Source organism: Camarhynchus parvulus, chromosome 6, assembly GCF_901933205.1.
Source record: "Camarhynchus parvulus chromosome 6, STF_HiC, whole genome shotgun sequence".
In the NCBI taxonomy this organism is placed as follows: Eukaryota; Metazoa; Chordata; class Aves; order Passeriformes; family Thraupidae; genus Camarhynchus; species Camarhynchus parvulus.
The window spans coordinates 25455865-25477872 of NC_044576.1; the positions used below are offsets into that span (position 1 = coordinate 25455865).

The 22008-nt window shown below is 45.0% G+C and overlaps 1 protein-coding gene across 2 annotated transcripts in view; it reads left to right on the forward strand.

The window, feature by feature from the left end:
* Positions 1–20452, forward strand: part of MXI1 (MAX interactor 1, dimerization protein) — a 54802-nt gene extending 34350 nt beyond the window's left edge. For both annotated transcript variants that reach the window (XM_030951097.1, XM_030951098.1), the window contains exons 4-6: positions 15945–16059; positions 17253–17424; positions 18568–20452. In XM_030951097.1, the coding sequence (XP_030806957.1) occupies positions 15945–16059; positions 17253–17424; positions 18568–18731 (451 nt within the window). In that variant the 3' untranslated portion in view covers positions 18732–20452. The remainder of the gene's footprint in view (positions 1–15944; positions 16060–17252; positions 17425–18567) is intronic.
* Positions 20453–22008: the final 1556 nt, after the last annotated feature.

Genomic DNA, 22008 nt, shown 5'->3' on the forward strand with positions numbered 1-22008 from the left:
TTCCTTACAGTGCCTGTGCAAAATTGGAGTATCCTGTTTTTCAGAGGTGAAACAGACTTCAGTCTGTTAGATGCAGGCTAAATCTCAGATAAGGATTTTGGATTTGTCGGAGTCTGAAGGAATGCAGAGGAATCCCTGCATGAGTCAGGTTTTCAGCCCAATGTTCCATTAAGAAGGCCTAGGGGCTGTCTTTTGAAGCTATACTTTATGGGTACGCTGCTGCCTGAGCATCACTTCCCATTAGCCATGTAATAAGATTTTCTGTCCCTCTTGCCTGTTAATTATTTACCTTTGAGAGTACATTAATAAAGCAACATGACTTATTTAGGAGAAAAATGAAAAGCTCTTGCAAAGCATGGATGCCTTTTCTCTTTTTTTTTTCCCTGGGAGTTCAGTGCTTATAAGGCTCAGGACGAAGAACAGATTGCTGTGAATGGTAGATTTTGCAAATGAGCATGTTCAGCTCACAAAAGGTGAGGCAGGAAAGGGGATGTAGCAGTTACAGAATGATCTTGTAACTGTCTGTACACGGGTTTCTGCACAGGAGGGGCTGAGGGAAAGGAGTATTGGTACAGAAAAGCTTATTCATGAAGCCACCAGTGGAAACAGGACATGAGTTTGAACTGCAGCGTTACTTTTATAGAAACAGACTCTGTGCATGGTATCAGCGGGTTCACACATGGTCCAGACTGATAGCAGCTCCTATGGTAAGGGTGTGGTTTTTATCATGGTGGGTAGTAAACAGCTGCACAAAATTTAGTCATGCTTGCAAAGTCAAGTGCAGGCTGCTATCTCTGAGTTGTCTGGTTGCTGAGCCAGGGTGGAATATCTAAAAGCATCTGAATCATTTAGAAGCACAGCTCTTAATGGCTCTCAGGTGAATACTGCTCCTTCACTTGGGCAGTTGTTGCTCCTCTCTGGTTGTCTCTACAGTGCTGTAGTTGTGCCGAGTCATTTGGGGAGCAGTGCCAAGGGTTCCTTGCTGTCCAGGACAGTGAATAATGCAAAAACAAAAGGAGGGCATTTGATAGACACTGCTCTTCTCATGATTAAGTGGGTGTGTTTGTAGTAAAAGGGCAAGGACCCTTCCACATGGGTGAAGGCTGCCAAAGCCATACAACCATCAGGAGGGATATGTGGAAAGGTAGTTGATGCCAGACTTGATTTTACTGCTTATTTGCATACGGGAAGATCTCCCTGTGAGCATCCCAGGAAAGAAAAGAAACAGAACAGGAAGGTTCAGGGGTGAGATCAGCCCTGAGGAGCCCACTGTGACTGTCACTAGCCTTGAAGAAGAGCCTGGTCAGCCAAGAGTGTTCCAGGACCCAGCAACAGGAAGCCACCAGCATTTCCATGTGCTGCTGCAGTGTATGTAATCTCCTCTTTCTCTCAGAGCTGGACTGTGCAGGAGGGATTGCTTTGGCTGTCCCAGGAAGTTCTGGGCAACGTGTCCTCCACATTTTCCTCTCAGGAGAATTTACAGTACTACAGTACTACATAAAGACTACATGAACCTGCTGAAGAGTTGGGTAGTTAATTCCAATTCCACATGGTCAAAGCCCAGCCCTTAGACGGGAATTGTTCTGCTCCTTCTGGAAACTCAATAAAGTTGTTCAAATGAGTCGTTCTAAAAGGAGGAGCCATGCAGCAGGTTTATTGTAGAAATCAGAGGCTAAAACAGAGGTTGCTTTGTATCTCCCATGTCTTTTATTTCCACCTATTTGGCCTTGCTCCCTGGGGTGGGTTGAGTTGCGGGTTGCCTAGTCAGGTTTTGCCCAGCTGTGTGGGAATCTTCCATAGAGCTTGGAAAATGCCATTCATGAGCTACACCCCGGTAATGCCAGGAGGCCGAGCTGGGGTGAGTGCGCGCCTTTGCCCAGATGCACGGTTACGTGCAAGCACTCACAAAGAGCTTGCAGTTAAAAGCTACGTGCCCTTCTCTTTTTAACAGGGGAAGACAGCCCCAGCTGTGTATACAGCTTGGTGTTTCCCTTTGATCTGTGTTTGTTTCCAGTGTTTCTCATAGAGTGGATCCTGGCGCTCTTCAGAGCTGTCTGCCCTTTTCCAAGTTTGCAGCTGTGTAACTGCAGAGCTTGCTGGGGTGAGCTGGTTTCAGCAGTTTGGGTGGGGGGTTCCTCTTCCCTGCAATCCCTCCTGTTGTTTGCTTTGCTCCTGGTCTTTCCTTGCCAACCTGCACTGCAGGGACCTGTCTCATTCTGCTAATGGAAACAGTGCCTTGCAGATGCCTCAAGATCCTCTTTTGCTTTGCCTGCTTGCTCCTGCACACATGGCATTAATGCCCTTTGCCAGCTGCAGTTGCCACTCTGGAGCAGATCTTCTACTCTTAAAGAGGTTTCTGGAGACTCAGCATGCTGCCTCTGCAGCTGGCTCAGGCCCTGTATCTAAAGGAGAGCAAGAAACTGTGTTCTTCAGATTTCTGTGGTTTCTGAAGTTTTCTGAAGCTGTCGGGGATGGAGCTGAGAGGTACCTACAGCACTTACTTGATGCCCTCATCCCAAGGCAGTATAAGGTCCATCTAAAGCTTTTCTGGCAGGTGCCAATCTAGCATGGCCTTAAAAGCATTTGACAGCAGGATTGCGTATCGAGACAGTGCAGCCTATTGCCCTGATTAACTGTGGTTACTGCTAGGAAGTTTTGTCTAATGTCTGACTAAAGAAAATTATTTCAGCATCATTCAAGGGAAGAAAAAAAGCCATCCAAAGCTGAGTGCTTCTGTGAGTGTGAAGAGTCCCAAATGCTGAATATAGCAGTTAACTTTCCTAGCAAGAATCACTCTGTTAGACCCTCAAAGTATGCTGAGGAGTTCTGGCTGAGATAGGCAAATGTGGGGAACAAAAAAAATGGATCTTTTCTTTTTCCAATGTATGCATTTCCCACTTCACCTAACCCAAAGAGCAACTTTGATGCCAAAAAAATTGGGAAACTGATGGGAACACTTCATCTCCCATGGATATTCTATGTAATATGACCCTCTTAGGAAATGTGCAGAGCCTGTTCTCTGTGGTGTGACCTCTTTTAAACTTTTCTTGGCTTGGAAGAGCAGCTTACAGGCTTGGTATTCACTGGAAAAAACACATATAGGGATACATTTCAGTGAAGGGATTGCAAAAGGAGAGGAGAAGCAAAATCTTATATCTAGTGTCATATACTTCAGGAAAACATGCGAAGGCTCTCTGGAGTCATGAGTGTCTCTTGGAGTTTCTCTGAGTTGTGTGTTGTGGTGGTCTCTGCAAAGAGTACACGTGGTGGGGAAAGAGCAGGATGGGAAGGGGTTTGTACTGTGTGTTGGGCACACTGGAAGTGTTCAGCAGCTGTCAGAGTGGAAGGCTGTGGTACACAAGCAGGGACTCCCATAAGCCCTCCAGGCTGGCTCCCAGGTCTGTGCAGACAGCACTGGCTTGTGCTTTCCCTCAGCCATCCAGGAAAAGCAAATTGCACAAGGGGCTTCAAGAATTTTTTATTTTTTCATTTCAAAGGAGCTTTTTTTTTTTCAAATTGTTATTTTATTTAAAGTGAAAAATATGATTAATCTTGCCAACTCTTGTAATCTTCCCTACAATTCTGGTGGTACTTGGGGCAACCCAGCACCCAGAGTCAAGTGTTTCCTATCCCCCACACAAAACCAATAAGCCAATGTAACCTTTGTATTTAAAAAACAGAAAGAAGAGGAAACATCCTATGTAGGTGTTTGTTTTTTAGAATAGAGTGATGTCTGAGCTACTGTGGTGTATATTTTTTTAATGGGGCCTAAACCATAATGGGATTAACAGTAGGACATCAGAACTAAAGTGTTGTAAGAAGTAAAAAGCTTTATGACTGCATGATTGCAGTGTCAACAATACAGCCTTCATCTTGTCTTCCTGATTATGACTAAACTCCTTTGAAATTCCATCTTGAGAATTTCTTGGGACAGCGATAACAGAAGATCTCAGGTAGACTTTTGGTGCATATATGGAGTAGTGAGGAATTACTGATCCATTTTGGGAAATGTGGCCATGTTGTACTCTGAGCCTCATTAACTACCAGAGGAAGCTGGATGAATTGGCTTCCAGAGAATCCTGGGCTCTTGGCTCTTCCCACATCTTTGTCATTGCTGAGCTACATGAGCTCCTGAAAACCAGGAGTAGCTGTAGCTGTGCAGTACTGTATGAAGGAATTAGGATTAGCTCCATTTTGTGGATGAGTGGTGTGTGCTTCAGTTCCTGAAGGATTTCCCTGGGGTCATGCAAGCTGTCTGTGGACAGGTCTGATTCTCACTTAAAGGTCCTGCCTGCTGCATCGCCCTTTCCTGCTTGTGGGAATGTCATCTCCGGTTTGCTGCTTTGCCCTTCCTGAAAGTGCCTGCAAGCTCTGCCAGCTCCTGGCTAGCACAGCACTAGGAAAGTCAAAAAGTTTCTCGTTCTGGTTTGTAGCTTGGCTCTCATGCTGAGGAAACCCACCACAGGCTCTCTCCAGGTGAATTGTGTTTGGAGAAAATTACCTTTTTTTTGTTGTTTTTTTAGCTATGATTTTTAACAGTAGTGTTTTTTGAAACCAACAAGGAGTCATCCCAGGATGGGATGCAACATAGAAAATAAAATACCTGATTGGTGAAGCAGTAGTGAATCTTGCCTAAGTTCATGAGGCTCTGAGAGTGACATAAGCGCTGCAAAAGAGCAAGGCAGGAGCGTGGGACTGTGATTATAAAGTGGTGCCGCTGCAGGTATTTCTGTAAGGTCATGTTGTTATTTTCTTAATACTGCTCTGATAGCAGAGCAAATGGAAACCAGTTTCCACCAAACCAGAGGAGTAGGTGTTCCAGCTCCTCTCTCTTTTTCTTTGTGTTTTTAAATAATTTTTCTTTCCAAAACAAGCCATGAACCTTTCAGTGTCTGGTTTGTTCCAAGTGGGGTCCTAACCCTTTTCCTGCTGGGAAAATACAGGGTCAGCAAGCATAAGGCCGCTAATCCTCCTACAAATGTTAGTTTACTCAACTACAGCTGTTCTTGGTTTGGAGAATCAAATTTGTATCCATTTGTGGCATTGAAGACCCAGACAGGGGTCATAATGGCTTTCTTTACCTGATCAGAAGTCACTAGCTAGAGCATCCTGTGCTTAATATAATGATTTTTGAGCCCTATTGAAAGCATTAGAAGTTTTGTAGTTGAGCTGAAGCAAATGGAGGAATTCGCATGTCTTACAGATACATTTTTTTCTTGCTTCCAGCCCAGAGAAAGTTGTTTCCAAGCAGCCAGCTCCATGCTTTTTCCTTGTTTGAGGTCTGAGCTATCTTGCATCTCTTGGCCTTCACACTCTTCTACAGGAGAGAAAGAAGCTATAAAGAAGGTGCCCAGTTAAAGGGAAAGAGCAAGGCAGGGGATTAGGTTGTTCTTTCCCCCTGAAGTTTATATTGTTTTAATTTTCTAGACAATAAACTTGGCCCCTCTTTGGAAGAACTGTATTGAGAGAGTTTGTATTAGCACATCACACCAGCTAAACAGAGGCAAGGTGTGTTTTCATATTCTCTGGTGCCTTCTTTCAAAAACTCTTTTTTTTTTTTCCTGGTACCTCTGTATGTGTGAGTTCAGGACATGGCTCACCTGCTGTCAGTCTGCTGGGAGCTGTGCTCTGTTCAGGCTCCCCTCCTGACTAACAAGTATAGATAACTTGAGTTAAAACCTTTTGTCACTTAATGTTACCCAACTCCTAGCCTCTTGAAATACACTATTGCTGGTTTTTCTGTGCAAAAATCCTTATCCAGAAGGAAAAGTACTGCTAGGATGTCTTAAGTTCTCCTTCCTACTGCTTTTTTTCCAAACATGCATCAAAGAATGACCTTGGCTGTTAATTCATTTTCCCTGGGAAGTTTGAGGTTAAATTTAAAATAATTTTACAAGGTGAAATTACATGCACTGCTTCCCTTGTTCCAGATGTATGCCCTCTATACCTGAAAGATACATTGGATATTTGATGACTCCTTAAATATTTCTGACACTGTGAAGAGATACTAGATGAAGAGCACATGCTTTCCTTCTGGCATAAAAGATTTTGTGTAAACAAGTATGTCAAATGGTCACATTTTTAGAATATACTTTTATTAGGAATTTTCTTCCATGAGGTAAGCTTCAGAAAATAGATGCATGTGGTAGAAAAATTCTTAGTGGCTATAACTTACCTTTGTAATTTTAAAAATTATGTTAATGGCAAAAAGAACTTCTAGTACCAGATAAGAATTTATTCTTGATATTGACAAATTTCCCACTCATTATTTTAAAAACAGGAAATATGTTTTCCCAAATAACAAGTCAATAGCATCCTTTACTCTTTCAGTGATGTACAAATGTCTGTCTTATGAAGCAGATCAGTCCCTGGCTACTCTCCAGCTGCCTGCTGGGAAGCTCTCTGCTGCCTCAGGTTCTGCCAGGCTTAAGTGCAGGCTTGGGTCTTCAAGGGTCCCTGCAGATCCTTGCTAATTCATCTGTTTTCTGGTGTGCACCATCTTTGATTTCTTCTGGGGGGCTGGAAGGACCTGGTGGCTGTAGATCTGAGCTGGAGAACTTTCCCATTGCCTGGCAGTTTTAGAGGCCATTAAAGATGATGGAGTGAGAGCATCTCTGCTTCTCAGTGTTTGACTGCAGAAGCCTTGCAGGAGCCCAAAACACCTCTTCATTTCAAAGGCATTGTGCTTAGCCAGGAAACCTCTGAACAGAATAATCAAGAATAGCTGGAGAGTTTGGGAAATCTTGGCTATCTTTGCTGGTGACCTAATTCTAGCAGTAAAGCTGAAAATCTGTAGATTGCAGCAAAGCAGGTTAGTGCCTCCTCTGCAAGGAGGCAGGTTCCTGATGAATGGCACAGCTGCTTTGCAGGCATGTTGGCAGCGTGCAGGAGGACTCTGCACTGACTTGGCTTTGAGCACACTGTGTATCCCTAGAAGGATAATTACAATGGTATTAGTGAGAACCAGGGCACAGGACACCGCTGGCTATTTAAAGAGCAGGTCTATTTTTAACCACCTTTTAACAAAGATGGAGTTTTTATTAGACTGGGCTTTATAATTAACCAGCCTGGGTTGTCTGTTGATGTTTACAGCTTTCTTTGCATGTTCCCTGATAGTCCAATGCAGGATTGTAACCATATCTTATGGCCAGGGTAGGAAATTGCAATACCTGCATGTTTGGCAGCACATTGAAAAGTTGGTGGCAAATGATCTTTACCTACATGTGGCCATACCGGCGGCACCTGGGCTGTGTTTTCATGTCAGGAAGAGCACGTGATGTAGAGCATTTGTGGCCTGTGGTGGCTGTTTGGTTTAGCACGTTGTTGTGAGCACAGCTCAGCCTAAAAGGGGTTTAGCTGGTAACATTGTCTTCTGTTCTACACTAAAATATAATATAATTATATTCACCAGGGATTAAAATACTCTCTGATAATGTCCAATATCGATAATAGGAGATCCTCAATGTATAAATTCAGGGGGAAGTCTGCTCCAGAGCATCTGTTGCTATTTGACATCTCTTAATAAGTGTCCAAATTTCTTGCAAGGAATGACAAAGAGGAGCTGGGAGTAGGGAGGAGAAAGTGGCGGACGGGCACTGAGGTCAGTGTGAGATCTGTATGAAAATGAAGGGGTGAGAGAAAATGCCAAGCATTGATTGATTCCATTCCTCTGCTGGGCAGATGGCCACCTATGCTGCTCTCATCACCTTCTCATTGTAAAGCCCAGGTTATTGCATTTGATCTTTTTCTACTGAGTTGAAGCAGCCCTGTATCATCAGTACCTCTGAAGATCAAAGGGGTTATGAAAGGGTAAGCAGTTGTGTTACCGAGCAACTGTGAGTTCATTCTGGAGGAGGAACTTTCCAAAATGGCGTAATTTTTATTACTGTAAGCATCAGTATTCAAAAGTTTTTGACATTGCCCTTTCTAGTTTTGGAAGTCATGAGATTTCAGGTAGTCTCTCTTTTTTAGAAATTGTTTTATTTAAATGAAGATCTGTATTCTAGCACTATAGTTCAAAGCAGGAAACCTCAAGATGTGCAACAAATAGGACCCAAAGGCCCAGAAGTTATGCTGTGAATAAAATTAGTCCCAGATATATCACTTCAGCTTCAGAATCATAGTGTTGCTTTAGTATAATTATTTGGGATCTGCTTGATTTAGGAATTTGCCTTCAAAATCATAACATAATTAGGAGACCGCTCTCAACAATATTCAGTTTTATACCCAGAAGGATCCCAGGAAATGCAGAGATTTTGACAGCTCTGTGATGCAGAGGGAGGTGGAGGAGCATGCCTTTCTCCAGACTGCAGTAGTAGGCTAGAAAGATCCAGGTTGGAATGGACCAGTGGTGGCAAGACATCACTTGGCACAAGGTTTGTTGGTCTTGCAGCTTCTGTTTGACAAGAACCTGAAACTCTTCCAAAGTTGACATCAGTGATGAGTCTTCCCATCTAGAAGTAATTTCTGTGTAAGGTGGCCATACACTCACACTGCAGTGCAAGGCCACACAGGGCTCAGGGACAGGCAGGGTTTGTACCATGGACATTTTCAAAGTGTACAGTGGAGAGTGTGGGCAGTACATTTTCAGGTAACACTTTGCTTTATGCTTACCTTAAGGCTTGCAGCTTCTGTTGCAGATGGGGAGGAGGGTTTCTGTGCCCCAAAATGGGCCATTTTTTCCCGAGTATTTCAGTTGCTTGGTAAGATGCTCCCTTTCCCAGGGTACCTGGTTTGGTTGTGTCTTTGAGGTGGCCTTTGGACAAAGCTCTGCAGTTGTGGAGTACATCAGTACATTGCTGTTTGTATTTTGTTTCCACTTCTGGCCTTGAATCACAATTCTGCTTTCTTGTGCACTGTGCCACCCCTTATCTGCCTGGTGCATGGCTTGTGACCAGGCAGAGGTACGTTCATTTGTGTGACTTTGAAAAACTGCATTGCCTTGGGGTTGGATTTTTTTTTATTATTATTTCTATTATTGTTTTACCATTGTTAGGTCATAGATCTCATCATTTGCAATTTGTTTTTCCTTTGGCCTTGATTTGAGAACACAGTTGGGTGCATGTTCATCTCTAATTTTTGCAGACAGACCTGACATGGTTAAGATAAGGTTGAAAATGTTGCTTGTAGAACTTTTTTGTTCCTTTAAATTCCTATTTGTAGTATGTTGTCAGGTCTTTTTATTGTCAGGCTTAAATTTTCATTTCTTTGTTTATTTTAAATGGTAGATCTTTACATCTAAAAATTTAAAAATATGAAGGATTTTTTTCAGCTAATTTTTATGGCAGATGTTATTAGCTTTTGGAATACAAATACCCGTGCGTGCCAGGGAGCCATCAGTAGAAATTGACTGGAAACAGGGTCAGATGAGCAAGTGTCCCCTTCCAACTGGGAGCAAATGCACGAAAAGAATCATGAGGAGAGACCCGATTTAAAATCCAAAAGCAAGGCTTGTCGTGAGCGATTTCACAGCTCAGGTGGAGAACATTGACTTTCAGCTGAGCGTTTGTGAGTCAGATTTCCTCCTGAAGCCCGTGTCCGTGGTGCCCTGTGCGCTCAGGCCGAGCGGGGCTGGGTGCTGCTCGCAGCCTGGCCGGGCGCCACCGCAGCGCTGCTGCCCGGCCGGAGGGCTCGCGGCAGTTGCATAACGCGCTGCAGCTCCGACACACAGCAGGGCTCTGCCCGCTCCTGCCTCCTCCAGCCCACAGCCAGCTGCTTGGAAAAACCTCTGGAGACAAGTGTGGGCAAAGCAGGGAGCGGATACCTCGCTGAGAGGGCTGGGCTGGGGGTCAGGGACAAGAGTAAGGAAAAAACATCACGTCGTACGATGGCTGCTGGAGATAAGCAGCCTCTGACCTGTGAACTGCTTTTAGAAGGAAAGCCTATTTTCCCTGCCCTGTGATTTTTGCATGTGTTTCTCATTACTTTTATCTCAAAATCATTCCCATACATTGAATTATTGATGTGGGTCACATGTGTTTCTCCAGAAATTGCTTTCTTTAACCAGTGATCCCTTCTGAATTTTTTAGACAATCTGTTAGGCTCTGAAATCCAAACAAAGTTGGTGGTTTCTAATTTCAGGGTTAAATTAGATTCAACTTTGAAAAGGCTTTGAGGGAAGAGGAGACATATGACAATGTCCTTCTAGGATCCTCCTTCTTCTGGTTCTTTTGGTGCTTCTTTTGGTTTGCTTGTATTTTTTTAACATCTCACAAAGATCAAGTGTCTGATTTAGCCTCAGTGGAACTTGAGCATATTCCTAATGTTGAGCACATGCTTAAATCCACTGTTGAATTCAAGCCCTATAGACCTGGAGGCAAAAGTACAAAAATATCTGGGAAATGCTTTTCTTTTCCCTCAGATGCTCCCTTCTTTCAACATACAAAATTAAGAATTCAGCATTTTGAACTGCTGCTGGAGGCGAGTTGGTCATTTCCTGCTGGGAGGGAGGCTTGATCTTTTAAAGATGGGAAGAGAGTTTGTGTGTGTGTGTCTGTGTGTGTGTGTGTTTTGCAGATGTTCAGGCCTTGATTCAGCAAAGTCTCTCAGCAGTGTCTGACGGGGGGATAGTGCTGAGTCTGGTAAACCTGCTGCTCCAGAGCTGAGTGTGCGCGCGTTTGCCTGACTCCTCAGCAGAGAAAGTTTCTTTTCTCAGTTTCCATCGCTTCTGCTCATGGTGGAAGTTGGCAAGGACCCTGCACAAATCCCAAACCACTTCTGGCAAAGAAGCTGCTGTCTCTCTGGCAGTGTTAACATTCAGGGGTGTCTCGTGTCTGCAGTGTTTCTGCAGCATTGACCAGAGCAGGATGGAGCAGGCAGCGGGGGTCACCTGCTTGTCAGGGGCTGCACAGGGGCTTGGCTGAGCTCACCAGGGCTCAGGAAGGAAAACTCTCAGTGGTCTTACAGCCCTGGGCTGGCCCTTGTAGGGATCCTGTTGGGCATTGTTAGGGGGTTAGGTTTCCAGCCCCTGTGTAGCCACTTTGTGACCAGCAGACACAGGGCTTGGAGCTGCCAGCACAGGTCCCTCAGCTCTCTGGGGACTTCCCAGCCGGGAGGAAGCTGGTGGCTTTGTGCCCAGCTTGCTATGGTGCAGAGTGTTGTGCTAGGTTGATTCCTACCCAAACTCCACAAAAATGTATTCAGAGGTGTGGGGGAAGGAAACAGAGACTTTTTTTTTGCACCCGCACCTTTTCTGCAGTGCAGTTTTGATTCAGGCAAAAGAGGAGCCCAGTTCCTGCAGTGGGATTTGCATGTGTGTTGTACACTGAGACAGCTGAAGCTGTGAGCAAAAAGCACGCATAAATAAAGGCTTCCTCCCTGTGCTTTATATAATCAGAGTGGGTGATGTCATTGGGAGCTGGAGAGGAGAGCAGGCTGTGAAATTACAGCCCTCTGCAGCCAGACAGAGCCAAGTGCAAGGGGGGGCTGCACAGAGCAAGAGCCAGGCTCCCCTCTGATACAGGCTCAGTACAGAGGACCTTGGAGGGGAGCTGGGGGTAGAAGTAGATAATCCTAATACAGTCAGATAATCCAAATACAGTCAGAAGCTCTTGCACAGGCACAAAGGGAAAGCAGGGAGAACAGCAGGTGCCCAGTGAGCAGCACTGGGGCTGCCATTTCAAGGGCCGGCACTCCCTTCCTCTATATGCAGCCTTCCACAGCTTGTGGATCTGCTGGAAGGGCTATGGGGCTGCTGGGCTTTTTCATCCTTCTTCTGCTTCAGTCTCCTGGCCTATTGCAGCTCCTGGCTGAGAAGAGAGGGCATTCTTGCCCTGCTTGCCCTCCACATCCCAGAGGAACTTGCTTCTGGTCTCTTTCTGGCCCCACACAGGGGAGGAAGCACAAACAGAGGGGCTCTGTCCTAGCCAGAGTGGCCAGGAGAAACAAGATAAAGGGTGATCCTCAGCTCTTTGGAGCAGGGCTTGTGTTTGGCTCTGGGTTTCTGAAACCTCTCAGGTGTTTTACTGCTTTTTGGCCATCCTGATGCCCCCCAGCGTGGGAATCTTAAACAGGAGTTTCCCTCTTACCAAGCTGAGCAGGAAGGAGGGGACCAGGCTCATCCCTTGGGAAAATGGAGAGCCCCTTTCTTTCAAATCCTTCACAGATTTCTCTTTCAACACATCAAGCATCTACAATGTGCTCAGTATGCTGCTGCGAGAGCCTGATTTTTTCCCACTTTGGCAGGAAGAAGGGCTGCAGGTTTTCCCATCTCCCCTGCAGCTAGCATGCAAAAGCTTCGGCCTCTGCTGAAACTGGAATTCTCCTTCTGTCATCCTCTGTCTTCCTCAGGATCAAGAGAGCGAGAGGCAGCAGCCCTTTGCACCAAGCCTGCCTTGTTTCTCTGTTATATAACAATATGGGCTTTTAGACTTGTTTTTCTAGATATTGGCAGATGCGTCAAATATTGGCATAATCCAGTGGTTTACATGGAAAGCCGTCTGGCTCTGTCTGGAGGCTGCACAATGCTGCTATTTTCATTGAAAACAAGAGCCTGCAGCATTGTCAAAGCCACGTTGCACCAGAGTCCAGGTAAACAAGGGGGAAAGACACTCACATCATGGCCTGACCTGGGGAATTACAGCTGCCCAGGGGCAGCTCCAGGACTTGATAAGAAAGATTAATGGCTTTGCAATTGCTTTCTCTCTGAAATGGTCTTTTAGCTAAGTCTTCTGTGATGGTTTTCAAAGAATCACAAAGTCATTTCAGTGGAAAAGACTTTCAAGACCATTGAGTTCAACCTTTGACCGATCACCATTTTGTCAGCCAGACCATAGCCCTCTGTGCAACATCTAGTTCAGTGAGCAGTGACTCCATCTGCTCCTAGGGCTCTGGAGTTTTATTTCTGATGCACCCACCAGTCTGTCAGACCTGCAGTGTGTGCTCTGCAGTTTAAGAACCCAGCATGGTCCACTGGGCTGTTGGAAGTTGAGGTCAGGGACTGTGATTGGGTTAGATTTAAAAAGTAAAAAAGTAAGGAAGGTATTGAATGCTGCAGAGGGGTAACAGCTGGGGAAGTTGTTTAGTTGGATCTCTCTGAAGGAAAGCAATGTGCTCACATGCCAGGACAGTTTGCAGCCTTGGTTGCTCCTTCCCATCCCAGTGTGGCTCAGCTTGGAGTGCGAAATAGGGGGAAAATCCAGCAGCAGCACAGAAGTACCAGCTTTGGTCAGACCTCTTCAAAACCTGCCTTAGCTCAGCCAACACCACCTGCCCCTGCAGTGTGCTTCCAGCCCGAGCCGTGCTGTGTGCCGTGGGGAGCTTATCAGCTCACACCACACTCGTGTCCCAGGCAGGTGGCCCCTCCTGATGCCTGGTGTGCTGCTGGCACAGGCCATCACCCCTGCTGCAGGCCACAGCCTTTGGCCAGCAGCCAGCAGAGCCAGGTGCAGGAGTGGCTTCTCTGAAAATGGTCTGCATGAGCCTGGGACCAGCAATAATCTTCTTCACTCCACCGTGGTCCTGGGGCACAATGGGAAGGTTTTCAAGTGTCTCGGGTTTTATTACATGGCTGGACCTTTGCCTGTAGCTTTCAAGTGTTTAACAGGGTTGATCTTGTTCAGTCTGCACACAACCCAGCTTTTGACGTGGCAGATCAGTGCCACCCTTGATCGCTGTCTCAGCAATCCAGCCAGTGCTTGCTCCTGCCTGAAGCTGATCACTGGTTCCAGGAATTGCAGTTCCTGGTGCAGCACCTTCCCAGTTCCTGGTAAAACACAGTGCTGAGAATCAACCCAAAGCTCAGGCTGCAGATGTGTTGTCCATTTCTCTCTGCATTCAAGAGTGGACTGTGATGTCTTTGCCACTGATTGGATGTTGATTCCCCAAACTTTTTTTCCTGTTACACAAATAATTTGACTTTCACCATGGGCTGGGAGCTGCCTCCAGGTCTGTGGTACCTGCCTGTAGCAGGTGCTGTGTGGCAGTCAGCTCTTAGGTAGAGCCCCCAGATCTGAGCTCTGCTTGGTCTGTGTTTTTAACTTGGGCTGATCTGTAGGTGAAATGTGTGGCTGGAGCTGATACTTGTGCTGTGAGGAGACACATGCTGCTCTGTACTGCAGCTTAGTGGCTGTGCTCTGACAGCTGTGACTCAGTGACTTGCCTGTATGGCCATTCAGGAAGTCTGTGTCATGTCCAAAAATTGGTTTCAAACCCCAGAATGTCTTTGACCACAAGATCCTGCTCCTCTTCATTTCTGTGCAAGAAGTCAGTGTCCAGTGTCCCAAGGGATGACATGAACTGTAGTGCCACTGTGAACCAGGAATACTTTTTCATTGCTTACCCTTTTGGTCATCATGGGACGCAGGGCAAACACCTGTAGTGGGTGCACACTCCTGACCAAGCTCTGTGTTGGAAACTGGCTTCCAGGTAGAAAAAAATCCCCCCATGTCAACCATATGGGTTTAATGACAGTGGGGTTTGCCCTAGAGCAACTTGAGAAGTAGGAGATGAGATTGATGTGATTACTGTTCTTTCAGTTTGATTTTTGGATTATGACTTCCCTTTCCCCACCCCTGTATTTGTTAATGTTTAATGGAAAACATGCTTTCTTCAAGGCTCTTGCTGGTAATATGCAGCCCTGTGACTGTTATTGAAACAGAATGATGAACCCTTCGTAAAGAGATTTATGGTAGAAACTGTGAGGAGCTCACATCTACAGCATGGCCAGTGAACACTCCCCTGTGCTGACAGTTCATCAGCAAAACCCCTGACCCTTCCACCCTTAATCATCCTTGCTTGTCACTGACATAATTGCCTGATTACAGACTCCTCTCCCCCACCCCTTTCAAACTGGGTGCAATAGTGCATTTGAAAAACAAATGGAAATGAACTGTCCATGCTCTTTTTTTCTTTCTTTTTTTTTTCTTCCCCTGCATTGAGATGGATCAGGCTTAGATTCAGTTTCTTTGTGCATGAGCAGGGGCTGGGATAGGCTTTCAGAAGTCTTTTGCACTGGTGTTTCTTGCATGTGAATGGTAAAGCTGATGTCATTGTGTTATTGATTGGGATGACAACTTTGGACATAAATCATTAATGTCTGGGAAAGAGAGAGGGAGGGGAAAAAGGCAACGCGCACTCGATAGTTTTCCATAAATCTGCTGTTCATCCCTGCATATGTGATCCAGAGGAGGAGACAGTGGGAACAGTTTTCCTCTGCAGCCTGAGGACGATGTGTGTTGTCACTGCTGCCTGAACCATTTACCCCAGAACATGTTGCCATGTTCTGCAGAAAATGGATCATATCACCAGCAGTGCTGTTGTGCTGGAGCCTGTCTTTGTAGCCAAGGTCAGAAGAATGCCTGGGGGAAGGTCTTGGGTTCTCTCATTCCCACAGACCTTGCACCACCAGCAGCATTTCAGACCTGGGCCCAGGAAGGAGTAAGAGTGCAGTTCTTGGGAACTACTATCCCTATTGCTCCTTGAATTGCCACCAGGGATTGTTTCAGTGTTTTGAATTGACCATTTTTTCATTGATGATCTTAATTTCATGCAAAAAGAAGGTGTTCATGTCAGTCCATAGCAAATGTCCCTGAGCTAGCAATGAACAAGCACGCAGGGGGTAGCAGTCATTCAAAACTGCTTTCACAAAAGTTCTTCTCAGCAAAACAGACAGCAAATAGCTCAGAGAGAGTGGAAATCCATGAGATACCATTTTCTTCTGTGCCTTTGCCCCTGCACAAAGTTCATCCAGATGGGTCAGATTATCCGTTCAGACAGCAAGAAAACAAACAGTGTCTGTCAGAGGTTAGCAATAATGAAAGTATTGGTGAGCAGCTGATGTTTGAAGCGTAAATAGTTCAGCAGCAGTCTGTGCTGCTACCTGAGGGGAATCTTGTGATGCATAGAAATAGGGAAGCCTGAAAACTGCCTCGTAGGGGGGCAGCAGTGAAAGAAATGACATTCCCTTGCAGAAAGCATGGCTCTGATCCTCCTGTTCTCCCTTGCAGCCGAGCTCACCTCCGCCTGTGTCTAGAACGCTTAAAAGTTCTGATACCGCTCGGACCAGACTGCACCCGGCACACCACGCTTGGGCTGCTCAACAAAGCCAAAGCACATATCAAGGTAAGAGCTGCCTTTCCCTGCTGCTTTCAGCGTGGGATCTTGGGAAGTGCAATGCAATTGTCATCCTTGCTGCCTAGAGATAATTCTGTTGAAGGAAACATGACACTGTTAAAAAAGAAATAAAAAGAGCAAGCAAGCCTTGCCCCCTTGGTTAGCCATTTATCATTGCCACAAGCCACATTGTTGGAAGAGTCCATAATGAACTCCTTAAGTACAAAAATTATGGATTTGAAGAGCAAGGATCTTGTTCTGTATTGTGATTGTTTGTTGACAGCTGTATCTCTTTAAAGAAAAACATACCTACTGCTGAGTGACTGCGTTTTGATGGGAAATGCAGCTTCTTTTCTGGTATGCTACTGAGTTTCCACTGCCGAAGTATTAGCACAAACCACAAGAGTGTGAGACAGGTTTGGCTTGCTGGAATTCCATGTGTGAACCTTCCAGCTAGCCTAGCTCTTCCAGCTCCACTTTTGGCAAAGAGAAAAGAAAATGCAGCATTGTCAGTATCTGGGAGAGGCTGAAATACTTCGTTGCAGGTCAGGATATAGAGAGGGAAGATGGGTGATGAGGGAGGAAAGTGCTGCCAAAGGGATAGAGTTAGCCTGAAATGACTCCTCCTTATGCAATGGGCTTGTCGCAGGAAACAAAGAACAGTGCCCTGGTAGATTTCCCAGCTGTGATCAAAGAAATCTGTAGTAGGTTATGTAAATCACTCACTGAATAGAAAACTGTTTCTGAGAAATCCTTCTAAACCATGCAGTAAGAAGCACAGAACTGCCGGGCCACGTTTTTATGTTGGAGCAGCGTAACAAACCCTGGAGTGGATTGGTTTGGGGATGTGAGGCCCCTCCGTGGGCACAGGCGGTAATGCAGGTGTCCATCCCGGGTGGGATGACCCACAGGCTGCTGCAATTCACAGCGTGTCTCCTGGAGAGGCTCAGTCCTCAGAGACTCTTTGTACTAATGGGTATGATTTATCAGGAGCTGAGAGGTGGAAAGATATGGGGAGAAGGCATTGTGCTTGGACACTGCGAGGCAGCTTGGTTCAGGGCACTTGAACTTGAATCCTTCTGGGACTGGGAAGGTCTAAGCAAGGCAGGTGGCGGGGCAGTGGAGGTGGGAGGGAAGGAGAAAAGGAGAAAAGCAATTATTGAGTTAAATAATAAAATAAAAAAATTATTTGATCATGTCAGAAACTTGAAGAGGCTGAGAGGAGAAGCCAACACCAGCTTGAGAACCTGGAACGAGAACAAAGATTCCTAAAGAGAAGACTGGAACAGCTACAGGGTCCTCAGGAGATAGAGCGAATACGAATGGACAGCATTGGATCTACCATTTCCTCGGATCACTCGGACTCGGAGCGAGGTGGGTGTTGCTGAACCAGCATGGAATTGCCAGGACTCTGAAGTGGGAGAATGAGATTCATCCATTTCTTATCTCTCAACTTCCCCTTCTCATGGCCTTTGGTGTTTAGGTTGCTGATTCTTCTCACACACAGGCACATACACACACATACATATGGAGAGTTCAGTATTTTGCATGAGTTCTAAGTCTGGAAGAATTGTTGTTGCTGTCGACTTGATCTGATTTCGGTGGCATTGAAAGAGATGGTAAAGTTGAGATGCTCATTGTGATTTTTGGTCTGCTGAATCTCTTGGCAGCACAAAGAGGAAAATGTAAGAAGATATTAATGAGACTAGAACCAATGTTTCACACACCTACCCCCCAGCCCCCCACCAAACTTCCCATTGAGTTCACCTCTTCAGTCAAAACTGGCTAGATATATCTGAATGGCTAACTGAATTAAGAGAACTTCCTTTTTAAAAATATCCCTGCAGTGGACAGAACATTAGACACAATAGATGGTTTGATATATACTGACAGACCAGAAGATGATGGATAGTTTGGGTGTGACTCTGTAGTTTAAACCAAAAATCCTTTGGAAAATTCCTGAACGATATGGAACCCAAGATATCTGGTTAATTAGATCTTTGCTTTTTAAGTCTTTCATAAAAACAAGATGTCTGTTCCAAAATCCACTGAGCATGTGTGAGAGTAACCCAGGTCCCCGTGGTAATGCATTGTAATTGTGTGTGGTCCTGGCTTTGGCAATATAAAGTCAAGCAACTAGCATTTTTAGGGTTAACTTCATGCTCCATTTTCTCTCTTGCATTCAATCTTATCTGTTTCTTCTTTTTTATAACACTGGGGTATTAGAGGTCCAAAGAAAGAGGTGGTGGGACAAGCTCAGTGTGTGGGGTGGCTCAGCTACGCTGACAGTGTGGCTGGCATGTGGAGGAGTGAAACCTCTTTGCCAAATCCCTACAAAAACCTCCAAGCTGGTATTAGTCTTTTTATAAACAATGACCACAGCCCATTCCAGGGGGAACCTGCCAGATGATTGCTTCATTCCTTGTGCTGGGAGAGTCCCAAGAGCTCACTGGCATGAAGGGGGCAGTTGGGTGTGCAGTGCTAACCTGTGTGCATTTCTCTCATTTCCCTTTCTAGAAGAGATTGAAGTGGACGTTGAAAGCACAGAGTTCTCCCATGGAGAAGTGGACAATATCAGCACAACCAGCATCAGTGACATTGATGATCACAGCAGCTTGCAGAGTATTGGGAGTGATGAGGGTTACTCCAGCGCCAGTGTCAAGCTCTCGTTTGCTTCCTAGAACCAAGTGAGACAACAGTGCAGGGTGAATGATTTCACTGGGATGATCAAACTGGGTCCTAGATGCCAGTATCCTCTTTCAGAATTGACATATTGACAGCTAGGCCTGGAGAGAACTGTATATAAAGCTTTTTGGGTAAAGGAAGCCTCCCCAGAAACCCATATTTGTTCATTTGGTCATGTTACCAATCCCAATTTCTGCTGGCAAAAAGTTAGGCCAAATACTAGTCCCTTTGCAGTCAATGAAATCCGTTTGTTTCTGTGGGACCTGGATCTAGACCTTAGTGATGAAACACTTTTTTTGAATTTATTTGAAATTGTTTGAAAGAGGATACTAGAAACTCATCCCTCTCTTTCTGTCATGAGATCTGAGAAATGTCAAAATTTCTTACACCGCATTCAGATTGAACAACCTAATTTAGGCCCTTCTGAAGAGCTTTTGTGGTCCTGAAAGGACTGTATCCTACAGTTTACCACAATCTAATGCTGTCATAACGTACTAGGAAATCTAAGAAGGCTTACGTAGCCTAGGAATAACAGTGCCGATAATGATGAAGGTCTCATTCTGTGCCCAGAGGGAGAGGGGCAGCGATGTTCAGGGGAGAACACCATTCAACTCAGCTTTCTGTTGGACATCATTTGAACAGTGAGTACCTCAGAAGCATGGCTAAAGCGAGAGGTACACACCTGTAACCTACCAGCACAGGGTGGGCTGTCAGGCCTGGGGCTGTGCCAGCGCCAGCAGGTCCCCGGTAGATGTGTGCCCCTCGCAGGCACACGGCCAGCTGAGGGCAGAACGAAACCAGCACTCGAGAGGTGACACACCAGACAGTCATGCCCAGATACTGAGCCACTATGACCTTTTTATTTGAAGTGATTTTTTGATAAACATTTGTAAATGTGTTGGGAGGGAAAACACCCCAAGTCTGATGCATCTTTTTAGAGCTTGTCCATATGAAACCTTAGATGTCTTTTATATGAATTTATGCCATGAAAAGATCTCTGTTTTGATGAAGCACTTGACCCAATGAAATGCAAAGATCCTTTTTTTGCCATGCACACAATGGATGAAGGCTGTGCTAAGCTGGAAGAGGCCAGGTTTGGTGGGGGTTTCTTCAGTTTTCTTTTTAGAATCATTCCCTTTGCTGACTTTTGAAGTTCCAGTCCAGTAGTTAACCTAGTTAAGCTCAGCACGTCTCTCATGTTAATGTAACGTTTTGACTGCACGTCCTGTTCCCAAGGGCCTTGCCACCTTATCTGTGCAGGTGCTGTTAAGAGCTGTTATAGCGAATGTTTTCTAATTTTCTCCAAGACAAGCATTCTAACCTGCACTTTGAGGGCTTTGCTTTTTTTATTTTTGTCTTTTTAATGGCCAGGATTATTTTGTTTTCCAAGTTTTAAAAACCTTAATAGAGTCTTCACCTATGGCATTGTTTGAAACTTTGTATATCCTTAAGTAATTTAATTACCCCTCATTACTAAGAAAAAAAGAGGAAAAAATGCTTTATAAAATTCATAACTTATTGCTGATTTGAATGGGTTGTTAATTTCAGTCCTTTAGATTTTATTTTATTGTTTTAGATAGGGTTGGGTAAAAAGAGGTAAAATAAAGTAAAAAAAATAAAGACAACCATATTTAGCAGTGCAGTGGAATTGTGTTTAAATGTTAGCATATGGTCCCCATTAAAGTAGCACTTTAACGCCATTAAACATTTCTGTATCTGAAATGAGTTGTGTTCTTCCATCTTGGTCATTCCTGTCACTTCAGCCAGCTGCTGTTCTTCTTGTGCCCTTCGGTCCTGCGGTGACATCCTGAGCGAGTCTCATGTAGACTTCTGCACTGTGATAAGTTGCCTGTGTTTAAATACTGTGATGTTTCCCCCACTCTCCAAAATGTGTCATTCCCTGTAAGAGGCACAACACACATGCTTGAGTAGAGAAATAATCTTTCCATGGCTGTAATGAATGATTTTTCTCCAGTCTGGATTTTTTTAAATTAATTTGCTTACTAAGTTTGCATCTGGTTGCAGTTGTTAAACGTGTTTTCACTTGTGTGCATGTAATCCAGTGTCTCAGTCCATCTGTTCTTCTTTCTGGGAGGTTACCTGGCAGGAGCAGGAGTCTGCCACAGCGTGAATTAAGCTCTAGGTTACAAATAGAGTCCAAGGGCTTTGAAAGAAGAAATGCTGCTTGGATTTACGTTTGGGGTCTGTATGATCTCTGGATGACACCAGGCTTGAAACAGTCTGTAGAGTGGTGAAAGGTAGGAAACTTCAGCTCTAGCAAGGTCTTATTTATTCATTATTATTCTCCTTGGAAGTGTTGACAACTGGCAGTGCTGGTGCTGAGCAGTTGGATACCAGTTGGATTTATTTATTTATGAGCCCTTTTCCGCAGCTGTCACAGCACCTCCTCTTTCCTGTTATTCCTGTTTGTGTTAAATGCTCATTGGGAAAGCAGTACAACAGCTGAGAAGCACTGAAGTTCAAGGGATGGAGAATGGCCCTGCTCTCCTAGTTGGTATAAAACAATGACATATCTGTGATTGGAATAAATACATTTAAAATGTTTGTTTGTAGTGCTCTGGGGCAGTTTGGTATCTCCTACGTTTTCTAGTGTTGTGGTCTCAAAGGGGTCCTGATCTCAATTGCAAGTAAATGGGGAAAATGTCACAGGAGATGAACTTCCATCACCAGCCACCTGCCTGACTGCTCAGCAGCAGTGGTCCAGCCAGGGGGAGGTTCAGGAAGAAAACAAAACTAAAAACCTTTCTAATAACTCCAAAGACCTGGGGTTGGTTGCTCTGGAGCTGGTGGGTTCTTTGTAGCAGATACTAGCAGATTTCAGCTAGAGTATTGATAATTTCTTATGTGATGGAAATGTTTCTCTGGCCTTTCAAAGTTGTCCTGCCCTGCTTTATTTCTGCTTTGGGGATTCTGCATTTTCTCACCTCACACAGCTGCCATCCTCTTCAAATCTTCCTTCACTGTTCTGGTCTCTGGCGTTGCAGTGTTCAGGATAACCAGTTTTTAGAGAAGTTGCTATAATTTTACAAGAATATGGTGACTTTTCCTGTAAAAGCAGAATTGGATGCACTTTCCTGAGGCAGCCTTCCCATGCAGTAGGCAGACATGCACACGCACGCACAGTTCCCTCATAAGCTCATTCTGTCAAGTCCTCCCTCTGTAAATTAGATCCCCAGTGGGTCTCTTTGCTACAGACAAACCCATTAAAAAGACCATCCAGCATTTTCCTTCTTTTGACACAAGTGTATTATG